At 36.6% G+C, this 27,125-nt stretch overlaps 2 protein-coding genes across 2 annotated transcripts; both read right to left on the bottom strand.

Annotated features, from left to right (window-relative positions):
* Positions 1 to 3,782: 3,782 nt before the first annotated feature.
* On the bottom strand, positions 3,783 to 8,774 carry LOC145770169 (beta-2-glycoprotein 1-like). The gene is made up of 5 exons (XM_082581755.1): positions 8,752 to 8,774; positions 8,325 to 8,519; positions 7,364 to 7,555; positions 6,824 to 6,952; positions 3,783 to 3,868 (listed from the first exon to the last, which is right to left on the bottom strand). The coding sequence occupies exons 2-5, from the start codon at positions 8,446 to 8,448 to the stop codon at positions 3,783 to 3,785; spliced, it is 531 nt and encodes a 176-aa protein (XP_082437881.1). The 5' UTR covers positions 8,449 to 8,519; positions 8,752 to 8,774.
* An 868-nt stretch (positions 8,775 to 9,642) lies between these two features.
* On the bottom strand, positions 9,643 to 23,507 carry LOC145770168 (sushi, von Willebrand factor type A, EGF and pentraxin domain-containing protein 1-like). The gene is made up of 16 exons (XM_082581752.1): positions 23,438 to 23,507; positions 22,557 to 22,730; positions 20,829 to 21,017; positions 20,434 to 20,613; positions 19,937 to 20,140; positions 19,431 to 19,616; positions 18,957 to 19,136; positions 18,687 to 18,878; positions 18,072 to 18,257; positions 17,279 to 17,527; positions 13,112 to 13,285; positions 11,808 to 11,990; positions 11,472 to 11,651; positions 10,686 to 10,868; positions 10,428 to 10,607; positions 9,643 to 9,839 (listed from the first exon to the last, which is right to left on the bottom strand). The coding sequence occupies exons 1-16, from the start codon at positions 23,505 to 23,507 to the stop codon at positions 9,643 to 9,645; spliced, it is 2,907 nt and encodes a 968-aa protein (XP_082437878.1).
* Between the last annotated feature and the right edge of the window lie 3,618 nt (positions 23,508 to 27,125).

Genomic DNA, 27,125 nt, shown 5'->3' with positions numbered 1-27,125 from the left:
GTGAGGAATGCAAAGAACGCATGACTTGTGCCATGTCGGATGTAAATCGTATAAGTAATAGCTACATTTGTGCAATCACCAGAGGAGGATTATTATACCCTGATGATAAGATTATAAAGATTGTTCAAATAAATTATCTTATTGTGGACCAATTATCTGCTACTAAACAATTTCTACTCTCAAAGAACCAACGGCAGCTGGTTTTACAAACAACGTTGTGTGCTATTTTGGATTGCGATGTTGATTACTTGTCCACAAATACTTGTGAAAATGGTCACAGCATGTCAACAATAACAAAAATGACTTGCTGGGCATCTACAAATGCTTTACTCAATAATTTTTGTCGCAAAGAAAATGATGTCATTGTTCAACAAAGACTGACCAAGAAACGCAAATTGCAAACTGTTAATTCGTAATCTGCTGTCATTTATATGGTATGTTGCTGTACGAATTTAAGAATCTCTTACAATAGCAATCTAATGATGTGTGTGATGTTGATCGCCAACTGTGATAGAATTGTATATCCGTACAACATTTAATGTGTGATAATGCTCTTTTTACAAATAGTAGTTTATAAAAAATTGTAATGTTTATCAATCGTGCGTATCAAGTTTTAAGACAGTATTGTGGCATTTTGTGATTACATACAACAATTATTTGTGTATTGTTGCATGATTATTGACAACACGTCGATTAAATTTTAACTGAGACCTGCTTTTCATTTGTAATCGTGATTCATGTTTCAATACAATGGTATTATGTATGCTATCACTTGATCTTGTGTATTTGTTTGCGTGCGTGGAACTATGGTCTTGGAATGTTTAAATTAAAAAAAAAAACGTTGATTTGTGGTACTTACAGTTGCTTACAAGCACAGGGGTCACAATGATTTCTTACATGTGTGTGACATTAGGACGCAGATTGCTGGTTTACTGCAACAAAACACAAGAACCGATTGAAACAAGCTTAAAAGCCATTGCAGAACTCTATTCACCATACGCGCTTCGCTGACAATCTGAACTACTCGTGATGACGTCACAAGTTTTGCCTTTTTCATGAAAGGGCCTTCTGGTTATGCAAGAAAGAACACAATCGGTACCGATTTTAAAATCTTCGGTTTAACCCGATCTGGAATCAAACCCAGATCTACAAAGACTAGAGTCAAAGACAATAACGACTCGGTCACTGAGCTGGTACAGAGACATCTCAAAATTAGAAGTTATTTCCAAGACACGGATTGCTAAATGCACTTTAAGTTTTTCAATTGTAAGAGAAACTTTACCATCTCATTTGCAATTGAAGTGGTGTAGTATTTGAGCCGAAGATTGTTGAAAAAATTAATTATAAAACCCTCTAGACGATAGTTGAAAGGGCAAATTAGATGAGAATCTTCTTTGAATTGGTTGTTATCGCTTTGGGCGAAAGGAAGTAAACTTTATATCTCTGAAGTTATGCCAATAAAGAATACATTCTTACACCTGCAATCGGTCTAGAATAAAAATAAAAACGTGATTATTCAAAAGCCATCGTATCTACATTTTTAAACTGCTTCTATCACTCTTTGCAACGTTTCTTTATCAAAGATACTATTAGGCTAGTTAAACTTTTGATAATATAGGCTACATCTGTATGATGGCATTATTTCAGTAAAATAAACACAAAATTAAGTTTGCTCATTCTCCTTCTGCCTTCTCAATTATTCATGTTTTCACCTTTTCATCTTTAATGCTCTGACTTGTGTAGATCCATTTAATATTTAAAAACAAATTAAGTAAAAGCAACGTTTGATTGCAGCAACTTACTGTAATTAAAACGTTCTTGTTCTCTTAAACTATTCGATTGTTTGAGTTGAATTAAAACGACCATACTGTAAATATTGAAAATTAAAGAGGGTTCTTTTAAAAATTACTAACATGCTAAACGGATACTCCTTTCATTCTCAATGTGTCCTGTATTTACACGCAGAGGCATCACATCTCACATTCACAACAACACCCTCAAGAAGGTGAATGTTTAGATAAAAAACGTACTGTAAGTTCTTTAGCCTTTCCCTTTTTAGGAACTTTTACAGGTTTGTCCTTAGATATTCTATGATCCTTTAGTCGCTAGAAGAGCAACAAATCCAATACAATGACACCAATCTTGAACTTGATTCAATCATCAACTGAGAAGACAACTTCCTGCAAACAAGAGACGCAGCTGACGCAACAGTACATCTCCTGAATATATTACGACGGAGAAGCCGCACAACACAAATCATGATAGCACTCCAAATAAAGTGTGGGACAGAAAAATATCTCAACTTAACGGTAACAAAGTAAAATGTGCAATTTGATGCCCACTGAAATAGAACAATGTTACCAAGACTTTCTCACAAGCATCATCCCTAAGCAACAACTATGATAAAATTGGTATAGGAAAAAAGGAATAATTTTAATGAGAAAGAAGGAATAACCAGGAATAACCCAGAAAAAATGCAATTTGTAAAATTAAGATAAAATGTTTGCCACTGATCAACAAACAAAACGAGATGCACACGCAAAAAAAGGCAACGATACTGCAATGTTTCACTTTAATAGGTAATTTAAATTAAAAATGTCATCTACACTCATAATTACTATTATGACCTTACAGAAAATACTTTATAAAGAATAAGGGCTTTGGATTATCTTGTTAAATATTTTAGCATTTCTGTACAACGTTCTGATATTTTTTTTCCTTTTTCCTTTTTATTTTCAAGCAACTCTCAGAGTACAAGATGGATACCACTACATCTTGCAGGTTTACATTTTTTCATATAAAATGGAATTATTACCTGACTCATCATTAATGCATCCGCTCCTGGAGCCGTCCATACACCCAAACACTCAGTAGGCACACCATACTTACATGGAAAATACCTACCAGGGAGGTGAAGGACTTATTCTGATCGAAGGAACCCACCGCGGTAGATGACAATCTGTTTGTATAAAAAAAAGTCATTGGCTGCCTCAAGCTTATCTAGCTGTCTCAACTTTACTCTTGCTCACTAAGTTGGAGCAGATTAAAAAGTGACGGGTCAAGCTCGAGAAATAGCACGTTTTGATAAAATTATAATTTAATTTTAATATGAGTTTTGTGTGTGTATGCAATTTTCTTCTTGGTGCTCGTTTGAAGAAGGGCACCGGCGTATGGAAAAAGGGCCACTGGAGTCTGACATCTCATTTGGCGAAGAAGCCAGAAAGGGGCGGCCAGAAGGAGGGTAGCTTCTTTTGCTAACCTCAGAATTTTTTTTTGATGGGCCGCTGCAATCCCGTCATCCTAGGGCGAGTGGGATGATGGAGGGACGGTTGAAGATTTCCCGTTGCAATCACTTTTCTTTCATCAGGCCGTTTCAGATTAGTGAGATGGGCTAAAGATGAGTTGTTACATCCTTGGCTGCCTAAACTTTTTCAAGATGTTCTACGACCAGACTGAACTAGTGAGACCCACCGCTGCAATCAGTCGTCCCTACCATCGAGTACAGCTGAGAGGGCGGTTGAAGAGAGAGTCTCGACTGTTTCTTCTTTCTTCTGACCGTAGGAGGAGGTTTAGAAGGAAAAGAAATCTCAGATGACAAAGGAACCTTATGTTATTGTGTTATGTCTTTTGTTTTTGTCATAATCTCCCATAGGACTTGGGTAGTGGACAGTTTTGTGCTTCCTATGTATGTGTTGCCAATAGATCTTCTTTTGGATGATGGTGTACTTGGCGACATTCATCATGATCAAAAGCATTGGGTTCTTCTTTTGTCTGTCGGAGATTCAATTGTAGAGGATCATGTCCTTTGTTATTTCGATGTCTTTGTTGGTTTGGTCAAAATCTTGTTGTTTCAGGCGCTCCCATATTCCTAGTGCAAAGGAGCACTTTGTGAGGACGTGGGTCACATTATCATCAGGTGTTCAGCATAATTTGCAGTTTGTGATTCCACTGGATTGTATTGATCTTTCAGATCCACCCTATTGGCATCCTCCATGAGCTATCCGATTGGATAGTTTCACACTCTTCATATAGGACGATTAATGTGTAGTCATTGCTATAATTATTATCTCTTATCTGTAGTAGACAATCTTTTATTAAGCCGTTAGGACAGGCAAAATAGTTATGTTTGCTTCCTTTCACGCGTAATACAAACCTGCAAACGTGCAATGAATCAAATGAAGTTTTTAAGAGGCAACAAGACCACCCTTGCAATACCGACAACTGTCTGGAGTGACGTAACAAAATGGCAAAAGATGATCATCACGTCACGAAACAACAAACTATAATCGACTTGCGTGTTGATGGTTCTACGTTCGAGTCCAGGCTCGATGGTAGTTAGTGTACTCTTTAAAAAATAAAAAATAATTTGAAAAGGTCAAATGGGCAGGTCAATGTAAAAAAAAGTATTGAATGATGCCCAAAATCAAGTAATTTTCATCACCAATACAGTGTGACCAAGGACAGTATCAGGGTTTTATGAAGCTTAACTTTGAAGTTTGCACATCTTGGGAATACATGCCGGTATAATTTTTTACAAATCAACCGACAACATACAAATATGGTACTCAGAGTGTGACCATGCTTTTTCAATGATCATCGCACTACGATTATTTTGTTCATCACCTAAGGGGGTGAGATCCAACTGTTTCCTTGTTTGTTGCAACCAACGTTGCATTAGAATCGTTTATAACAATGTTTATATCCTCTGATTTATATTCTTTCTGCAGACTGCAGTTCATGCAATGAGCCATATGGAAACCATCAATTTATCGGCAGTTTTCCATCCGTTGTTGGTGCATATGCAACAATCAAACTGTCATTGAAAGAAATACACGTCACCCTTTCATAGCCTCTCAATTCGAAAAAGTAACTTTCCGTATCTTAACGTTAACGCACCTTTCTAACCATCTTGTATGATCGCAACTCGGTACTACGTCGAGTACCTGATTTATTGTTAAACATTTTTTATGATTTTGTTAAACTCATTTCTGTTATTTTTATTTTTTTGTTCAAAACGTCATCAACAAGGGACTTACTTGTTCCGCCATTAAAATGACTAACAAGTGCAGTGTTTTGACGCTTTCATTTGTATCTTTATGTGTTTTATCTTGAGCATCGTGACCAGTCTTCCACCAGTCTGCCCCGTCAGCTTAGTGGTTAACAGAGTGACTTAAGATCAAGCGGCGCTGGTTCGGCTCTCGGGGAGTGAGCTTGAGCAACGCGTTTCAGCTCTTTATTCAGCGGCATTTAGTGGATGGAATAATTCCTCAGTAACAAGACTTTAACAATCTGAAACTTCACTCTGTCAATCTCGGTAACCAGGCCTGCGTCAAAAGCCTCTAGAAGTATGTGAAACTACCAGGAATAACTTATCAAAACTTTGTCAGTCCGAGGAAAAAGATTCAAAACCAACATCCTCAAGCACAGCGACTGCAACATAATATAAAGCTACTGAAGTAATATCGTCTAGTACAGTGGTTCTCAACCTTTTTGTCTTGGTGGACCCCTTTTGGTGTCTTCGAAGCGGTCGCGGACCCCTAAAAATTTCAATTTGAAATTTTGGTATATCGCGTTTCCTTATTGAATCATATGTTACATAAGTTTCAAAGCAACACACTTAAAAGAGTTTGCTGAATTCGCAACGCACTTGACGATTGATGAGATTGACGAAATTATGTTATGACTTATGAGCTGTATGTTGGCACACAGGATCAAACATCGGTAACCTATATGCTCATTTGATGTTTTTCTATAACTTTTATCAAAAGTTAATAGAATACTTGCGACTGTTACAAAGAATTTTTCCCTTTTTTCATTTGAAATCAATATTAATTCGTTATAATCACAGTCATTGCAAAACTGTGAGTGGTGATAGACTGCTGACTAACGTTTGTATTTTCTAAATTAATCATTGATCATCAATCTGTTGTCTTAAAAGAATTTAGTTGAACATAGCCAACATAGCCTTATTAAAAGGTTTAAGTAATTTATATGATATTTTAGTTAAGAAACCAAACCTTTGTGCAATGTCCTTTGCAATTTCAAACGACTCACCAGTGCGTTGCGACTTACAGTTTAAGAATCACTGTAGGCTAATACATAAACAAAGCACAAACAATTTTTAAGTTTCTTAATTTATCCGTCATGTTGAAAACTCGGAAACTTTCGCGGACCCCCGGAAATCGCTTCACGGACCCCTTGGGGTCCGCGGACCCCCGGTTGAGAACCACTGGTCTAGTACTATCATACGTTATACTATGCATTTTGTTAGCTACCTAACAGTTGGTGTTTGCAAGCCACTGTACCAATTTAAAATAACAATCTATTGCTTAAGAAGATGCTTATCAGTTCATATCATTTTTATTTCTGACCATACAAAAAAACAAAAATAAAAATCAATTGATTGCAATAGAATTAAAATAAGATATCTGCGCTTTGTGTTTATAATTCTTGCAGTAGGAAACCACATTTTAAACCATACGCACAAATACATACCACATGTAAACAATTGAAATGCGACAATTAAAAAAGCAAAGGCCAATAAAAACACGAGCTTGTAACGCCATCAAAGTTTTAGGACATAAGAAGTATTGAGCTCCACACGAGAGTCTGACGTTATCTTAGGATTATTGACATCACGCACATTCACGGTGGTAGTCTTCGCAACAATTCCCTTCTCTGCTGCATCTTGTGTGACATTGACACAGCTTTGTTTCGTCATAATTATCACACCGTTGCCGACAAGTATTGTTGTTACTAATGCATCGGATTGCGGTGTGCTGACTCCAGTGTCCATCATTCAAGCATGACGTCGTACGGCTACCTTGCCCCACCAAATACCCACTGTCGCAGTTGTATATGATTCTATCACCGACGTAGTAGGTTTGCTTTCGGGGACTGTAGAAGCCAAACAGGGGTTGGGTGGGATGGCCGCATGTCACTCCCCGCTGTGCTGAAAAAAATAAAGATCAGGTTAGCATTAAGTTAGCATCAAGTTAGCATTTTTACGGTAAAATTTCGTCATAACCATGATGTTACAATCTACGAAAATTAACCGCGAACAGCTTGGCAGCGAACAGGCAGAAACCTCAGTGTATGTTTGACCCGAGGTGGGCTTTCTCTACTTTGAAAGTAGCGCGCTATTGTTACCACTGCAGTATAACAAGCAAAGGAGTGGAACTTTTCTACTCGCTACCAGTCGATAAAAAATAACGCGCTATAACGCGTCATGTTGATTCTGTGGTACCAACTCTGGGGGGAACAACATATTGTATACCAAACGGCTTCATGGTTTAAAATAAAAAAAAAAAGCTTGAAATATTAACAGTGCAATTATTTAATTTGTCCAGAAAGTTGATCTAACCTCCACGACGCCTGCATAGCGGAGTTGCAGCAGACCAGGCTCCAGTAGATCTGCACACCAAGCGACCCACACCGATCAATTCATAGTTTTGCTGGCATGTAAACGTGATCGCTTCGCCTGCGCGATACACGCTTTGCACGGGACTTGCAACACAGTTTGCAGGTCGTTGTGGCTTCTGACAAGTCACGTCTCCTAAAAAGTGCATAGTTTGACATGTTGCTACGAATAAACTCAATCAAAGTACAAAAAAACATAAATCTATTGCACTTTTTATAAAACTTATGAAAAGAAGTAAAATGCCTTGTGAGTTGGATATCCCAGATGGATATCCAACTCACTATTTTTCCCATGCACCACATATTCATATGGGGCTGTGGGGATTTGAAAAGTCATTGCGATTACTGCATTTCTAAACTTGATGAAAAAAAGTATATTTTGTTGGTATAGACTTTACAACCTTTATGACTTTACAACCAAGTTTTTGAATGCGAGTGAAACTCTCAAAGTGAAAACTTTGGGAAACTTGTCACTTTTTGAATTTCTTTTGAGTTAAATAAATTGCCCTTGTTGCTTTTGCAAGTGAATTTGTAGGTCTATTTTACTATCGACAAAATAATTTTTTTTTTCGCTTTCTTTTTTAGGTTTAGGTGGCTGTGCATTTTTAAGATGATGTTCTATTGATGCATATTTCAAACCTTTTGGTTTTGTCATCTTTTCCTTTTGTTGGTGTAAAATTCGTGTGTTTACTTTATCCTTCTCTACATGTTCGCGCCAGCAATGAAAAATAAAATTGAATTGAATTGATGTTTCAAAATTTTAGAAAATAATAGAATAATAGAAAATAAGAGCAAAACTTTTGCATGGCGTGATTTTCTCTTTTTTTTAAATCAACTTATGAGTAATTCCAATACAATTCACATACAACATATGTGTTAGTTTGTGAGAGATTTTGGTATCTTACTTGGGGTATATCTGCAGGTAGGTGTATTATGAGACCATATCCCAGTGGACAAACAAATCGCTGAATTTGCACCAATCAGGTTCAAGCGATAATTGCACGAGAACCTTACGGAATCTCCAGGCATGTACCTCCGTCTGGTTGAAGGTTCCACAGCGCCATTTGCAGGCTGTCTGGGCTGTCGGCATGTTGTTGCAGCTAGAAATAAATTTTGTCATGAGTCTTTATTAGACAACCAAGCAAATGGTTCTCAAATTGAATTACATTCTATCTTGTTGTCATTGGCAACATAGCATGCTTGAAATCAGACACAAACAGAAATGGCAGTGACAATGCATCACTTGCCGCTTTTGTTTCATATGCAATTTTTTACAAAGTTCTTGTAAGCATCTCCAATAAATCCAATAATCAAATATCCTGTTCTACTTACCCGTTCGGCCACAGAAAGGGAATTTCCTCGACCAAACCCCAGGTTCAATGCAAGAAACAATTCTCGGCCCATTAAGTTGGTAGCCTTCGTCACAAACAAACCACAGGCGTTCGCCCGGTTGGAAGGACGGAAATCCTGGCTCGAATGCTCCGTTTTGAAACAAGCGTGGAGGAAAGCATCCTCTCTCTAGAACCAAACAAAAAAGATTCTCAAACAGACATTGTCGTCACATATACATTGGGATGATTGCTAATAACTTAGATTAAGTGAAAGAGAAGGAATCAATCATTTCTTTTGTATTCTGACAAAGAAAAATAAATTGAATTGTATCCACGTTAAATATTTTATCAAATATATTAGGAAGGCACAGGCACGTGCTTTATACAGGCGTCGAATCTGCGTCCTGAACTCTTCACCACTCAGCCCACACACAGATTCATATCATGAAGTAATAAGATACTTTATGATTGCAGGTGAGATAAAATAAACTGCATCAACATTACCTTTGCACATTGGAGACGGATGAGACCATCTACCGGGCAAGCAAACGATTGATCGGTTTCCCACTAGTTGGCGGTTGTTTAAGCAAACGAAGGTCACTATATCTCCAACGTTGTAAGACCCCAATGACGGGGCAAATAATCCACCGACTAATTGTCTGGGTGGGTTGCAAGTCGGTCGTACTGAAACGTAACAAGAGATTTCAAAGCATTGTTAACGATGGAGATTATCTTGATGAAAAGATCTTATTAAATACAAAAACCATCTTAATACTATTCTCCGTTGTAGAACCAAACAAGAACTCTCCATGAAATAATTTATCCTTTAAAAACTAAACTTTTTCAACAACTGATGTAAGCTTAGTATCAACTCTTGTAGTCAATTGACAATTCACAGCCACTCACGTTCGCAAAGTGGGAACTGGGATGTCCATTCACCAGACGGAAGACAAGTAGGATCTTGTTGACCTACAAGCTCGTACCTATCATCGCAACTGAACCAAATTCGATCTCTTGCATTGTAAGTGGCCTTGGTGGGTTCGTATGATCCGTTCTCAAACTCCTGAGGTCCTTTGCATCCATCGCGTTCTGAATACAAAGCATGTCTTGTAAAACAGGCGTGAGTATTGTGGACAACTAGTGTAGATCAACAGGTCAGGGCATGCGGTGGGTTTCATTAAGTGGGGTTAAGATTGTTTCAGCGTGGTTGCAATAACGTTGTTAACGGAGAAACGTTTCCAAGAAACTTGCTTGAGGAGTACCCTACTACACAACTTGGAATATTTCAAAGCATAAATTCTATTGCATTTTACCTAAGTCAAAATTTGTTTGAGCCATTCTATTGCTGCAGTCTATTACAAAACTATTTGCTTAAATCAGGTTTGTGTCTATACTTCGTCGTTTGAGTTGATTTATGAACGCACAAACAACTGAATCATCATCAACAAGATCTTGAAATGTTTGGAAAGGGTATTACTTTAAAAAGTTAGGAATGATTAAAACATTCAATTGTTGAATGGTTGGAATTCATGGCAGCTTGAATCGGTCACTGCCAAGTCATTATGTTGTCACTGCGTTGCAGCATACAATAGCTTATTATGACAGATGCAGTTACGTTTCTTACAGATGCAAATCGTACAAACTTATCGTGTTTGATGAGAGCAGGTTGTATTTTACCTTTGCATATTGGGACAGGATGGGACCAAGCTCCCGGCACGCAAATGATCGATTGTGACCCAACAAGATGGCGATCATCCAAGCAAGTGAAGGTTACAATATCTCCAATGTTGTAAAACTCCATAGAAGGGGAGAACACCCCACCTAGTGGCAGTCTTGGTGGGTCGCAAGTCGGTCGACCTGACAATGAAATAGAACAATGTGATGGTGGTGGATGCTTGTTCCTGGTTCATGCTTTTTGCAGTTTAAATCACTCACGTTCGCAAACTGGGAACTGGGATGTCCATTCACCAGACGGAAGACAAGTAGGATCTTGTTGACCTACAAGCTCGTAACTATCATCGCAACTGAACCAAATTCGATCTCTTGCATTGTAAGTCTCCTTGATGGGTTCGTATGATCCGTTCTCAAACTCCTCAGGTCCTTTGCATCCATCGAGTTCTGACATGCGTCAAATCAAAGATTATGCCCTTCAAGTTATTTTATTGCAATAATATTTTATTGTTAATTCTTCAATGATTTTACCGTGTAGTTACGAAAACAACTTGATGGTCTGGACATGAACCAGGAAACGAACATTATACAAATGTTAAGAAATCACCACCGCAGCAAATACGACTCCTTCTCCATAGTTGCATTGCTTGAATTGTGTTTTGTCGTCTACAGCAAGCTCAAAGTATTTATCATGCTTTTTCATTCATTTGCTTACTTTTGATCAATTACTTTGTTGTTTCACAAAGTCCATATTGTTTATAATAAACCACTTTATCAACTTCAGGAGAATAATAAATGCAATTTCAATACAAAGGAATCAGAGCCAATTACAGGTACTTTATAAAAAAATGTTTAGTGCGTTTTGCAATGATCAAGCTTAGGTTATTTGAATTCATTTTGAATCAAAGACAAAAATTGGTTATTTTCATTCTACTACTACTGTACTGCACTACACTAAAGCCAAGAGCAATCAAGTAACAAGTATGAAGATGCACAGGTCTTTGACAGAGCATGTGACTTTAAGGTCATCGACTTGAGATGTAAGTTTACCTTCGCATGCAGGAGATGGATGAGACCATCTACCGGGCAAACAAATGATTGATCGGTTACCCACTAGTTGACGGTCGTTTAAGCAAACGAAGGTCACAATATTTCCAACGTTGTAAAGTTTCAAGGAAGGGGCAAATACTCCACCTAGTGGTTGTCGTGGTGGGCTGCAAGTTGGCCGAGCTGTGAAATAAACTTGATTGTTATTTCAAAATTACATTGAACGTTCCTATATTCGTGTCTTGAAGCAAATTGTGATGGAACATTTGTTGCATTTCCAGGTACGAAAATTAAAGCTTTCGCAAAATTTTTGAAACTAAATTTATTTAAATCACTCACGTTCGCAAAGTGGGAACTGAGATGTCCATTCACCAGACGGAAGACAAGTAGGATCTTGTTGACCTACAAGCTCGTAACTATCATCGCAACTGAACCAAATTCGATCTCTTGCATCGTAAGTGTCCTTGGTGGGTTCGTATGATCCGTTCTCAAACTCCTGAGGTCCTTTGCATCCATCGCGTTCTGAATACAAAGCATGGCAGTAAAGTTACTGAATGCAACGTTTTTTTGAAATTCGTAAATTTGTTTTGTTCACATACTCCAGAAATAGGATGCAGAAGCTGAAAAGGAGGCCCATTGCAACACAGTAAAGTCAATGATAAATAATCATAGTAAAAACTGACATAAAACAGTTATTAATCTTTTCCAAATTCATAATAACTTAAGTTATTAAGTTAGCATTTAAGCAGCATTAAGTTATTATAAAACAGTTATTATGTGCTACCTATCTCATTCAGCTAATCAGTCCTTTTTTACATTGATTCAACGTCTACTGCTGTTGGAATACTGTACAAAAAAAAATGCAGACTACAAATGTTGAATCATTGTAAAAAAATGATTTGTTGACGCGAATATTTGATTTTAATGAAGCAATCGTTGGACACAAATTTGTTGAAATAGATTTCTGAAGAACTATTTCAATTGGTTGTTGTTTTACTGTCTCCAATTAATCAGCATGCAATGAAAACATTGCGGTCGTTTCTCGATAAGCAATTACGCGTTATATTAAAAGTTTATTTTGATTCAATGTTTTTTGTAAGGTTCAATAAGAAAGTGCTGTTTCACTTTCCAACTGCTCGTAAGCGAACGGTATGGACTTCTGCCACTTAGTTTAAAGCAAGCGCATCACAAGAATCGTCGTTAGAGCCAGTCGCTTCCACTATGCGCAACACAACAAGAGTCGATGTCGGTACTGCAGCCTTTCATGGCGAATTTAATTCTATTTCGTGCTCTTCGCTTTTGTCTGGACGGCTTTATCACAGCGTGTGAAGACTTCCAACAACGTCGTTTCAAACAACAATTGCAGTGACAGAAATAATGCAATTACATCTGAAAACAATGGTCCAATAGTGACTTTCCCGGAATAATTATGACAATAAAATTAAAACAAAACCTTATTGCTCTGTGGGCTAGGGACTTTCCAACACTCCACGAAGTAATAATGCGACAAAAAATGCTGGGAGTTGCCAAGTTAAATACGCACAGACATGCAAATTGCGAAAATTAATTCTGCACTAAACGAGTAGAGGGTGATGTTCCTGACTTGCAACATAAACCACACAGGCAGAGAACCTCTAACTTACTGACGCATTTCGGAGGCGGTTCGCTCCATCTTGATAAACGACAAATGGCTGATGACTGTCCGGATATTTCATATCCATTGTCACAATTGTAAGTGATTGTTGAACCAAATAGAAAGAAACTTTTGTCTGGAGAATGCGATCCTTGATCGATGCTTGGCGCGCGACATAGCAAAGCTGAAAGATAATAATTGGCTGGTGATAAATTCAAAGAGTCATTTCATTCAGATTTGTTTTATCACTTACGACTCTCTGAAAATTCTCTTAGTAGGCATTTCAGTTTCCTGATTGTTATCACAAGGAAAAATATTACATAGTTCCCTAGCAAGTTGAACTCAAAGCTTCATTACCGACACCCAACAAGTTAAGCTGCAGAAGAAAACACTCTGTCAGAACTGCCTATGAAACTAACTGTTAACTAAAAATGATTGATCATTGATGATTGAAACTAACTCTCAGTTACAACTGATGGCATCACTACAATTTTATTTTTGTTTGTTTGTTGCAAAGTTGAGCTTCAACTTACCGAACAAGTTTCCGCTAACTGGCTGAGATGCTGCTGGGAAGGAATACGATTCTACTTTGTTACAAACTAATGTTAGAGCCATAAAAGCGATCGCTGCTGCTGTCATCATTGTGCGTTTATGCTTGTTACTCAATTTTTTTAACGATTTTCTAGAGAGTTGGCTATTAGCAAGTTAACTGCCATGAAGCACATCAGAGGTTTATATAGCCAGTTTATGATACAGATTCTATATTTAATTACAACAGCAAACTCAAGCGCTGTCAAAACGTGATGTAATTTTAGAAGCAATTTTAAAAATTCATCTTTGGAGTAGTACGTTGCTATTCAAATCTGAGCCACATCATTTCATTTATGAAAAGACTATAGTTTGAAGTATTGGTACGTAGGTTATGCTCACAACAAGGGTTTTTTTACTTTTAAATTACATCACATTCGATGATGAACGGGGAGATTACATAAAAAGTTAAAAGTCAGTAATTGACTTTTAAGTGTATAAAATAACAGCTTTGTTTAAAAGTTATGTAAGATTGAAAATAGCATTTCAAGCTTATCGCGCCTTTTTTTGTTTGAAAGCTATTTCACTTTTCTATTCAATTCAATTTTCTATTTCATTGCTGGCGCAAACATGCAGAGAACGATAAGTTAACACACAAAGTTGACACCAACAAAAAAGAAAAATGACAAAACCGAAAGGTTTGCAATATGCATCGATAAAACAGCGGTTGGAAAACATTATCCTAAGTATGCACAGCCACCAAACCATGAAAAGAAAACTTTTATTTTGTCGGCTGCAAATTAGGCCTACAATTAACACTTGCAAGTGCAACAAGGGCGATTTAACACAAAAGAAATTCAAAAAGTGACAAGTTAGCCAAAGGGTTTACTTTGAGAGTCTCGCATTCAAAAACTCAGTTGTGATGTTATAAAAAACTCAAAAACTCAGTTGTGATGTTATAAAAGACTCAGAAAGGTAAAAATTGCTGGAAATCGGCTCCGTATGGCCGTGCGGATTCAGAAATATTTATCGAATCACGCCTTTAATAAGGTGAATGTTCATAAACAGTCCGATTAAAAATTACATTTTGTTATTTACCACATGCGTCCATTGGACGGTAACAATCTAATGTTTAACTATTTCACCTGCACAAGTGTACATACAAACTTTTTGCATTTTCTATCTTTACATCTCTCATAATTCCAACATTCTGTTCTTTGAAGAGAAAGATTTCCACTCCTTACAGTTCTTCACATTTTGTTGAGGGTTGCTCGTAGAATTTGTTCCCGTATGAATTTTTGGCGAGTAAACCTGACAACTCCTTGACATGCCGCAGAAGAAACGTTTTCTTTGTTTCACAAAATACTCTGCTATAAATTCATGCCACTAAACGAATTGTGTTTTTGTCTTTTTATACTTTCCTTCCAGCTTCTGTGAATTCCGGTGTCAGGTTTGGAATGTTTTTTTTTTGTGGTGTAAAGATTATATTAGATTTATTATTAGCCTACTCTTACAGTAGATTAGATTTTAGATTTTAATACTATTTTTTTCATCCAAGCAAGTTTATTTCTAATCTGCACCCGTTTTGTACCCAGCATATTAACCATTCTTGCAGATGATTACGCATCACATATTAATCTGTTTATTGCGCGGTGGTATATTTATATCCAGATTGAAACGTTAAACGTTAAAGCATACAATCTCTCCCAGAAATCGGATTTTCGGCAGCCTATTAACTGTGTTACCCAGCTACTACTACTGTACTGTAGTACAATGTCATAGCCGATGGGTGACATCCATGAACTAGACGCTCAGTTTGTAATTTTGTTCAATATTTCCTATGTCGTGCAGTTTTCCAAAGTGTTCTTGGTTGAATGATTGATTTATTTTGCTGAAAATTAGGTAAATATTTCTTCATTGATTTCATTTGATTTATTGTCTGCCACGAGCAGGTTTCCCATGAAGGCGACCGCTTAGACGGAGATCTTCGAAAGTTTATTTTTTAATGACGTAACCGATAAATTTAAGAATACCTAGCTAGATTACAAAAAGGTGATCAAGTTGATGAAGTAAATCAGTAACGATCGTTTCCCAGCCAATCCAACTGGGTCATACCGAAAACTTTAGACACGGTACCGATGGTGTTCTTTCTTGCATAACGCAGTGAGTTTAAGTCGGGTAATAATGTGAAAACATCGTAAACCTGATGTACAATTAAACAATGGGCCCTGTCGACAAAACCACTTATCTGTTGTAGAGCAACAACAAATAAACCACACTATACAGTAATTAGGCCAATAGTTGTATAAAAATGATGGAATTGAGTTAGTGAGCCAGCAACGGTCATTATTACCTGCTACATGGAAAATATCGAAAAACACATAATCATCCGTGAATTGGTTACTTGAAAAAACATGGCTCAACTCTACCCAAGGTGTAACAAAGATGTTTGGCACAGCAACAGTTGCTAAAGTGAGAAGAAACTGACAGGACCTACTCAATTACATGGATTCCAACTTTCGATACGCATGGAGTCTTGAAGTTGTTAATTTATTCAATTGTTGTACTTTTAGTTCAGTTTACCTCTTCAATCGATAGTTGTCGACCATTGTTTTAAAAAGGATGTATCATGTCTGCTCGGAACCGATACCTTATGGATTCTCAACAAATAGTGTAAGTTGTCATGTTTGTGGCTTATAAATTTTCGTGGTTTCATACTTGATGTCGCTGCACAGGATACACACCAGAAAAAACTTGTCGATTTTCTAGTTACCTGCCTAAGCACATTTTTTAAGACTGATTTTGGCAAGTTGTAGATGTTTAAAACTAGCGGATCGAGCATTGATCCCTGCGGAACACTACTTTTCAGGAATCTGTCTACTTTTTGTTCGTCTTGGCGCGCTGAACAAATATATAAACCATCAAGTAACCCCTGGGATATCAACCTTGAGCTCCGAGCGCTGCGCCTCAGTCTGCTTTGCCGTTAATTGCCTTCTTTGCCAACAACATGCCCTAATTTCATTCCTAACAAAACAAATGACCTTTTGCTTGCGCTAGTGTATTATTACACAACTCTGCAGATGAGCCTTGATGGTCACTTTGTAGCCTAAGTCATCCTTCTGCCTCAAAAACACGACATGGTGCCAGAAGCATCACAGCCATGATAATGATGCAAATTGAAGTCGCAGACGTATCGACGTATTGAAATAAACATAAACATTTTTCTTTGCTACATCGCTTGCATTTATTCCAAAAACATACAAAAATAATAATACAGTAATTATTACGTTACAATTTTCAAACCAACACCAAAATGACGTCATAGATGAAACAACATTGGAAAATTCTTCATTGAGTAGATATTTCGAGATGGTTCATTGATGGCAGATTTAATGGCGGAAGCGTGGAAAGTAACGAGGACCTGTAAAACAGAAACCAATCAGCATCAAGTTTTAATGCAAATCACTTTAAATGTGAAAGTACAATTAATATATATCATGCATGAGCTCATGTATTTACACTTTCTTGCGATAAACATCAATTTCAATTTAAAATACAATGAGATTACCATTTAAATATCATAATCATCACTTACATGTTGCCCTGAAGTCATCACAGCAGGTTCCTCTGTATGCGCAGAGGTAATTACATTGGCATCGGCCATCATCGTCCCCACATCGGTCTCTGCAGCTGCTTCGCGAACCTTCTTCTTTACAATTAAAGTTTGGTGTAGGATTCCAATTTCCATCCTCCTGGCATTGGAGATCTTTTGTACCGTAGCCAGTGAATCCAGCATTGCATTTGAACCACAGCTTTTCTCCAGACGAGAAGATTTCTTGTTTAGAAGTGAGATAACCATTGGCTGGAGTGTCAGGTCGTTTACAACTGGTAACTATTTCTGTGAAACAAGATTATCATAAGAATTAGTCAATGAGCCAGTTTCTGCCAATTAAGCGTGGTATTCCACATTGTGGATTGTAAAAAGCAGTTCTAGAAAATGATGTTCTAACAAAGAAGTTATTTACATGAATAAAAATATTACACGTAGTCCACCTAGAAATAATTTCAATGTACGTGATCAGATGTTGAAGCATTATTTTCGATTGTGATATCCTTCGACCTCTCAAAAGTTCAAAAAGCTTTGGTTCATTTTCCAAATATGACAAGCGATGTGTAGTTGTAGTGAATGTTTGACATTGTGCAGTTAATCTTGTACACACGAGAAGAAATACCATATGTTCATCTCACACGCTTTCGGCTGCATAGCCGAGTGCTGAAAAGCCGAAAAAAATCTAGTAGGGCACTCTGAAAGGCTTCGGTTCGACACCGCTCAAGAGCATTCGCTGTGTCTTTGGCGAGAGAATTAATGTAAAATCTCACACGCAACTTAAATTAGATTTTAGACTCAAAAAGAAGGAATTTCATTCTGCCATCAAACTTACGGTTGCAGGTTGGTTCAGAGGCCGACCACCTCCCGCTTCTCATGCAAACTATCAGTCTGGACCCTTGCAGCTTGAATCCATCGTCACACGTGAACCGAACGCGAGATCTTACATTGTAGCTATCCCTCTTCCGGCTGAAGTCGCCATTCCTTGGTTCTTCTGGCCGATCACATGTAACAGTTCGTCCTGTGGAAGTTTAAAAGCAATTGAATAATAAAGTAAAAATAAAGGCAATTTTCAACCAACCCAACTACCATACTAGTGTCAGTTTAAACTGGAGTTAGTTTGTCCAATTGTTCGCCGCTTTACCGCATTCAAATAATTTTATGAGAATTCAACGTTTGATTGATTTGAAATTTGCAGTGAAACAATCAAATCTTCAGAAACCAATTATGTGCAAAGGAAAATAGTGTGAGGCGAAAACTTCAATCGCAAACGATTTCACTGTTTATTGTTGGGTGGCAAGGATCGTACTAATTGTAAAGCAATTGTCAATATCAACAAAAACTCACAAACAACAAAAACAAAAAGTAAAACACTCATGAAGAATCAATGCTGACAAAGAAGCCGCTAGTTTATGACGGGATTGTGACGTGAACGTGATGACGTATTTACGTAAGCACGACGGCACGCGGCCGGACCAGTGGCCACTATCCTTGCATCTGATGACGAACGATCCTCGTCGCTTGTATCGCGCGTCGCACACAAACATCACTCGGGAACCAGCGGGATAGGTTGACAAACCTGATGGCCATACCCTGCCGTTGTTAGGGGAAACAGGGAGGCTGCACGTGACAAGAGCACGTCCTGAAATTGATTATTTTAAGATTTTATTTTAATGGTTTGAAATTTCACACAAGCAATGGGATTGTCATGACAACTTACTTCTGCAGGTTGGTTCATTGTTGGACCATCCAGTGGGGAGGCAAACAAATAAGTCATCGTCCACCAACTCGTAATTGTCGTCACAATCAAAGCTAACCACTTCCCCAATTCCGTAGCTGTCTTGCTCAGGAGAAAACTTTCCATTTTCTGGTGCCTCAGGTGGCACGCATGTAGGTTGTTCTAAAATATTGTTTCGTCATAAACAAGAAGAAATGATTTGAGATTTTAGACGTCACAACTAATTGATTTTAACTTCTCTTGCAAGTTCTAGAATGCAAATCTTTTGCTTTAGTTGATTTAATAAACGAGTAGTTGTTGCTAAAATTAACTTTTCGTTTCAGTTAGTTCCAAAACAACAAGTGCACACATAAAGAATGGAACAGCTGCCAAGTCTATAAATAAACTCACAAAATCTGAAAATCTTTATGGTAATGTTGCTGCAATGAGACAAAATTTTGTAGTTTGCATTCTTACCAACACATTCAGGAAATTCAAAGTCCCATCTTCCGCTGTCTTGACAAGTGAGATCTTTGGTTCCCACAAGCTCGTACTTTTCGTCACAATTAAACCAAATTCTTTCTCCAGGCTGGAAAGATTCTTTGTCTTCCTCGAATATCCCGTTCTCGAAGCTCTTAGGAGGAAAGCAGATTGGAGATGTGGCTGTCAATAAAGAAAATTATGAATAAATATTTTGCAGTACTTCAAATTGTGTCACATTACTATCAAAGCTTTGATGTTAATAGTTAATAGTAATTATAAATAATAAATTACTAATAATACTTAAAACATGATATGAATAATAAACATTATTTATATAAAACAAATCTAAATCGTCGATGAAGATTACATTTCTAATCTTCTCCTGATAGCACTGCCCGTAAATAGGGATTGATAATTTTGTTATTGTATTTTAAATAATAATAACAACAAATATTATTGAAATAGCAATAACAAGAAATAATATTGAAAATATTCCTCACATCTGCAGATAGGTTCATTGTGGCTCCACTTCTCAGTGGGGAGGCAAACGATACGAGCACTGCCCTCTAGTGTAAATCCCTCATCGCAGTTGAAAGCGATCACTTCTCCAACATTGAATGTATCGCGGTCCGCGTCGTTGTTGTCGCTTTCAACAATGAACCCCCCATTCTCTGGGCTGTTTGGGGCTTCACAGGTGGGTGCGGCTGTAACGTTACAATAAACGTCACAATCATGGTGGAATCCGATTTCCGATATTGTTTACCTTGTTGCTTGTTAAACATAAAACTTCAAAGTTCTCAGCTTGGTTTGCAAACGTCAGTGACAATAAACGATGAAGTTATTTTAAGTGTGAACAATTTTGATAAAAACTTCGTCAATAAACATGTTAAAACATAGCTACCATGGTTGAGGTGAGGAGGAATGTGAAGTTACAAGTTAGACAACATTTGATTTGCATTAAAACAATGGTTTTGAATGTGATTGAAACGTGTTTTACCGTTACAGGCTGGGAAGTCGTGCGACCACTCTCCGGATGGAAGGCAAGTGATGTCTTTCTCCCCCACCAGCACGTATGAATCGTCACAAACGTACCACGCGCGCTCCCCCACCGGGTAGATGTCCATGTCTACTTCAAAGAAGCCGTTGTCGATGTCATCCGGACGACGACAACTAGTGGCTGTAACATTAAGTAGTTTTTGCACAATGGCTCTGCTGCATTTCCATTTGCTTAAAAATTCGTTCCAGGCCAAAAACCAATTAGAATACAGGTGAGTTGATGTGACGACGTTGTTGTGGGAAAGTATTACGCAATTTGATATGACAAAATCAGAGCATTTAAAAGTTGTGTCTAGAATGTTTATATTATGATTTTAGTGCCTTAATTTGACTCACCTACGCAATTGGGTTCAACAGCAGACCATTCCCCTCCTTCCAAACAAGTGATTGTTTCAGTTCCGTTTAGGTCAAACCGGTCATCACACGTAAACGTGACGTGACTGCCTACGTCATAGCTTCTTCTAGGAGCTGATGTCAGGTCTCCATTGTCAGGGGCTTCCAGAGGGCCGCATGTTGCGACTTCTTCTGTGACGTCAAACAAACCAGGTTTACTTAAATGATTTAAAATTTTGTTCAAGAAAAAACAACATATTTTTATTTTCAGCTTTCCGCCCGCAACCAATACTTTTGATAGATTTCGCGATCGCTGGCATTATGACGTGAATCGGTTTAAAATGAAGAAAATTTTTGCTTCTAAAAATAAATGTGAGCGGTTTGGGTTTCCCGCTTTCCAAAGTGTTGGTTTAATTTCTTTTGATTTTCGCAATGTCTGTTGCGCCACGCAGACGACCTTCTGGTTAATGTCAACGTTCTCATGAAAGTGACGTCGACAAGCAAGTCGATGACACCGCTCGCTAACACACAACGTCATAAAGCGTGCGCGGTAAGGATTGCTTTGTCACGATCTAGCAAATGTTCTTGCGTGGTTTTACTGTAAGAATATTTCATTCAAATTCTTTTTATAAATAATTTTAAAAGTCATGAAAAAATACTTGAACGATTTAATAAAAAAATGAGATTAAATTAAACCAAATAAATTGTAATAAAAAATATTTAATTTTCACAAGTTAGAATATTATCATCAAGCACCAATCTTGAAATAAATGACGGAACAATTTTCCGCTTGATCTTTTCTAGTAAAGTTTAGGGCGTAATATTTGACCACAATTATAATGTTAAGTGTATTCTCGGAAAGATTAGTTTCGTAATGTTTTGTTTTGTTTAAGCTGCAATTCAGGCGAACATTTGATTTTTATAACAAATTAATTTTTTTGAGTAGGCCTATTTATTTCAAACGTATATCAAAATGGTTTTATTAAAGTAAAGATCCCATACTCAGATACTGAACTTTAGGGAATGAGAAGATAAGGTTCTCATTGTACTAAGCCTTCGGCACGAACGACAGTATAGGGTGGCCAGTTCCTTTCTCTCGGCCACCTTTCCTTCAGCAACTACGCCCACCCAATTTATTACACCCTGGTTAGAGGTGAGCGGTATTTTTAACAATCAGCTTAAGTTGGGAGTCGAACCAAGATTGCGTGATTGGAAAGGCAACGCCTTATCCGCTGCGCCATCCCACGGCTGCATGACAGCGCCATTGTGGTTTTATTTAAGAATGTAACACAAGTTTTAATCAATATTGTTTGTTTAATAAATAACCTAACCATAACCCTAACAACTTAATTACCGTTATATACTGTTTCCGTTAAATACTTCTAGTTATGTTATCATACATTTTACATTTAGTTGACATCTATCTGGTATCGTTTCTAGCACTAATTGCAACATTCATCTGATGAAAGTGAAAGTAAAAGCAACAATAAACAGGTTGGTTTATTGCTTCACTGTATATTGTTGCTTTTACTTTCAATTTCATCAGATGAACGTTGCAACTAGTGCTAGAAACGATAATTGTCCTGATGAACACCCAAACTTTTCAGTATTAAATCCATTTGGTATGTTGTATACGATACAAAGTTTGTGATAGTCAGGTTTCAATTCATCAGCAATGTACTGTAGAAGGCGTTTGATAAAATTGAATGAATTTGTGTTTCCTTCGCTTACGTTCGCATCTTGGCATTGAATTGTCCCATTTTCCATATCTGCATCTCATTGATGCCTTTCCAACCATTGAGTACCCGTCATCACATGATAAACTTAGTCGCTGACCATGGTAGTAAAATCTCCTCTTCGGTGACACAGAACCATGATCGAGCGATCGCGATCGACAAATTGATCCTGAAATAGAACAACCATTGTCTGTTATGCTGTTATCTTGCAACCAACTAACTGAGTTACTCTGATAAAACAATTTGTTCCGAGAGTCCATCAATCAAACACAAAATTTTTTAGAATCAATTGACATCAAGCCACTTGTTGAGAATATAATTATTCTACGTTCAAATATCAAATTCATTAGTTTGCGTGACAGTCTTTCCTAACTTAAAACATAATTATTCATAAGTTAACTCCGAAAAAATGAGTAATAAAGATACATAGCTTTAAATGTTTTCCTCAAAACTTCTAATGAGTATTATGGTACTAAATAATTTTGAGCAAATAATGTATTCATAGTTACTGCCTCTACTGAGTTATACTTTCAGGTTTATAAAAATATTTTGTTATAAAAAATGAGATTTAAAAATACATATTAATTATATGAAAGCATTGATGTAGCGAGAGTGACATTAATCGTTATATTTCAATGATAGTCAGAATTACAAATGAGCAAAATTTTGTTTCAAAATGTCACAACAAAGCTAAAAAACTTAATTTTTAAAACTTTCAATAATAATTTTTTATTTTAAATCTAAACTATATTCTTATTATGTAATAAATGCTGTTTAAATGATAAACAACTACTTCACGATGCATTCGGAAAATCTTTATCTGTAAAACATTAAACTTGCACAAAAATTTTCATTAAAGCTCGTATATTCTCTTACTTGGTCGATAATAAGATGTGGCAGTTGCCATGGAAACACATAGCGCAATAACCGCGAATTGAAGTTTCATCGTTTCACCTCGATAGTTCTCTGATTGTTTGGTAATAATTTGATGGTACGTCTTCCAAACTCCAGCTTATATACTTGCAGGCTTGGCCGAGTAGCAACTTAAAAAAGTCAGATAATTCAAATGAGCATCTAAAAATAACATGTTTAGTGGCCCCTTCTGGGTGAAATTACGTTTTGTTTACACTATTGTCTCAAACAATATGGTAATTATTGCATCGTAATTATGACATAAACACACCATTATTTAAACAGTTGCAAGATAATTATGAAACTTCAGTTACGTGTTGTCGCAGAAAGTGTAGACGCTCTTATATTAATTACGTCACAATGACAGACAATTGTCTGCTTACCGGTACACGATTATTTTTATAATTCCAAATAATTTCAGGTTGTAAGTTGAAAATTGATTTTTTAATCATTTTATTCATTAAAATTACACGACTTTTAGATGATTTTGCTTTCAATTTTAAAATCTAGACTTAAATCAATCTTTATTTTTTTCTGTGTTTTTAAGGATCAAACGATGTTTACTTAAATATTTATAGAACCAAAAATAAAATCATGTCGCTATAGAACAATACGCTCGCACGATCGCTCCATGCACTTTGTGATATAACCAAAAATATTTCAGAGTGTTATATTATGCTAGAATGTTTTCTGTATGATGACATGAACCATTGCTTTCTCCATGGCCTTCCCAAGTTGGTATGTTCATCAAAGGTGAAGCACTATGAAAGTTAGTGACTCTTTTTGGGTGAAATCCCAATCAATTTGCGGACATACTTTCAAAAAATTCATCAAGTGCCTAAAATAGTTTCAAAGAATTTCTGAAACTTAATAAAAATGAATAAAAAAATTAATCTCCTCTCAAATGAATTTCTCATGAAATGTGCATTGAAATCTACAGCAAAGCGTTGTTTTTGGGTGTTTTTGTAATTTCAAAAAATAACTGGATTAATAGTCTAAAGTTATTAGTTAGCAGAATCCTATTTGCATGTTCGTATTCTATAAACCCACTTTCGTTGCACGATTGCATCTCCATATACGACACCAAATTGAATCTGCAAGTCTACAACTGGCATCGATCCAATGCATACGCGCTGATGTGATGAGTCATCACCATGCGTCATTGACAAAGTGTCAATTGGAATCTGTGACTTCAAAATGTCGGCATTTGCGTCGAACCAAGGTAATTATAAGAAAACCTCTCAACTTGTGCAAGGTTTGAAGCAGCAAGTTATTTTAGTTGCTATATAAATGGTTTAAAAGACGATTTAAAAATGATTGTTAGGCCTCTAAATCAAAATTGTTGGTATCCAGATTGTATGTTGAAATGTTTGGATACTCATCGAGAATATTTAATGCTCTCACAACAGTTGCAATGCTCATCGAATAAGGAATATGTGTAAAGTAAACATTTTCCTTGTTTTTAAGAAAATGCAATTACAAAAAGAATAAATATGCAAGTTGCTTCACTGACGTTTCCCGTGCCATATCAATGCGCATCCACAGAGCAAAACCCTTTAAAAAATTGAACTGTCTTAATGCATACAGAAAGAATAACCAGATATCTTCAGAATTTATTTATTTATTTATTTATTTGGTTCAGACCAGAAGATAGAGGTCCATAGAAACACGCCAGCACACACATACAAATAAAATAATTGAAAATCAAACAACAAGCATTGTACGGTTATAATGTTGTAAATACATTGAACGAGCGAAACACTCAGAGGTCATTAACGCTTTGATATAGGAGTTAGAAGAGCTGCAACACCGATTTACAAAGCTAGCAATGCTCTTCCGTAGCAGGGCATAAAAAGAGTTCACGTTGTGGTTTACTTGGATGTGACTAATGCTGCAAATTTTAGGCAATTTAAACAGAATTCTGAACGAGTTGTTATATGCAACTTTCAGACGATTAATAGCAGATATTGAATAATTACACCAAAGGGGAGAAGCATAAAATGCAGAACAGTAGATTCGAAGAAGCACATTTTTTACAAGAACACTACATTTGTTGAATTTATATCTGAGCATGTTCGCTATGCAGTATGAAGATCTGGTTTGCCTTGCAATGTCATCATTATCACACAAGTTGTTGGTAAGAATAACACCAAGGTATTTAACTCTTTCTACAAAAGATACGCTTTCTTTGCCAAGTCTGATTGTAGGCTGGAGTTTTCCCCTGAGTTGTTTAGTCAAAAACATCAATCGAACAGTCTTAGAACAGTTAAACACAATATTATGCGTAGTTGCAAATGTATCACATGTGTCAATGAGTTTTTGCAGACCTTTGATACTGCTGGGAGCTAAACAGCAAAGATCGTCAGCGAACATAAGATTATTTATACAATAATTACCAATACTGCAGCCAATTTCTAAGTTATTAAGCAATTTTGACAAATCGTCCATGTATTACATTAAATTGAAAGTAACATATTATTTGTGATTTTTGATGTAAAAGTAATTACATCATTGCAACTCTTGCTTTCGTAAAACGTCAGAGAAGCAAGAAGCAATCAAGCAACTTGTATATTTCTAGTTTTACTGAACATTCGATAAATATCAGATAAACGATGCACCTGCTGATAGATAAAATATCACTTACAGTCAACCCCATCATAACCGGACCACGCTTCATTGGAGGAGCCACTTAATCAGATCGCTTGTCACTGGCCGGAAACCCCTTAGTGTAATTCATAACTAAATTTATCTTTGTAAATAACCATAATAAAATAACTATAATAAGGTAACTTAATAATTGAAAATCAATGTGGTCCAGTTACTCGGGTTGGCTTATTAAAGTGTTTGTTATCAGATTAGTTCAAAGCAGGCAAATTATTGTGGAATTGCTATCATAAGTTGTATATTGTCTCATGCAATGTACGTCATTGATTTTCCTTTCTGAGTTTATTCAGTAACGAAGTCGTTTAGGAGTCTGCTGCCATAAAATCATAATCCAGGCTATGAGTTTCGGAAAGTATCAGTGTAGGATAAAAAATAAATAAAACAGCTAATGCGGTTTTTATGATTTAATTTGATAGAGAAATTATTTTTCTGGCTGGAACTCTTCGAGAAATGAAGCGCAATATACAATTTGCCTTGAAATCTTTATCATTGCAATGAGTAGTCAAACACACTTCGTACGTTTGTGCCAGCTCATGGTCATCCAGATCTTAAAGGGCTGAAAGTTAAAGCAAACTTCTCGTGTTTGAAATATTAAGTAAGGTAGGCTATGCGAAATGTTTCATATTAAACTTTATAAACTAACTTGTAGATAAGTGATGTTTTTACACACTCGTAGGCTACAAATTATTTCAAATGGTACCACAAGATCACATGTAGTGGCTAGTTGAATTTGATTAAAAAATATTTCCTTTTTGAGCATTGAACTTGCAAAACTAGGCTTGAGAAACAATGCGATTAGTTGATGTGATTAAATTAAAATTTGATGATAAATAAACACCTGATCTAATATAGCCTATAATAAACACCTGATCTTATACAAACATTAGCGATGATGTAGTAAGCTATTTCTAGCTTCTCTGTCATTTTAAAATAAAATTTTAAACTTTTCTGACCGTTTCTTTGCATTTAATCTGTCATGTCCTTTTTC

Source organism: Aplidium turbinatum, chromosome 5, assembly GCF_918807975.1.
Source record: "Aplidium turbinatum chromosome 5, kaAplTurb1.1, whole genome shotgun sequence".
Lineage (NCBI taxonomy): Eukaryota > Metazoa > Chordata > Ascidiacea > Aplousobranchia > Polyclinidae > Aplidium > Aplidium turbinatum.
Note: the sequence above shows the minus strand (reverse complement) of the source record. Positions and strands in the feature narration are given on the sequence as shown.

Excerpts from the sequence above, each read along its gene's own strand:
- LOC145770169 (XM_082581755.1), bottom strand. The coding sequence starts at position 8,448 with ATGCCTGGAGATTCCGTAAGGTTCTCGTGCAATTATCGCTTGAACCTG. Across the intron at positions 7,556-8,324 it reads TACCTGCAGATATACCCCAA|GAGACGTGACTTGTCAGAAG; the intron begins GTAAGATACCAA and ends TGCACTTTTTAG. Across the intron at positions 6,953-7,363 it reads GCTATGCAGGCGTCGTGGAG|CACAGCGGGGAGTGACATGC; the intron begins GTTAGATCAACT and ends TATTTTTTTCAG.
- LOC145770168 (XM_082581752.1), bottom strand. The coding sequence starts at position 23,507 with ATGAAACTTCAATTCGCGGTTATTGCGCTATGTGTTTCCATGGCAACT. Across the intron at positions 18,879-18,956 it reads CAATGAACCAACCTGCAGAA|GACGTGCTCTTGTCACGTGC; the intron begins GTAAGTTGTCAT and ends AATCAATTTCAG. Across the intron at positions 10,608-10,685 it reads CCAGTTCCCAGTTTGCGAAC|GTCGACCGACTTGCGACCCA; the intron begins GTGAGTGATTTA and ends TTTCATTGTCAG.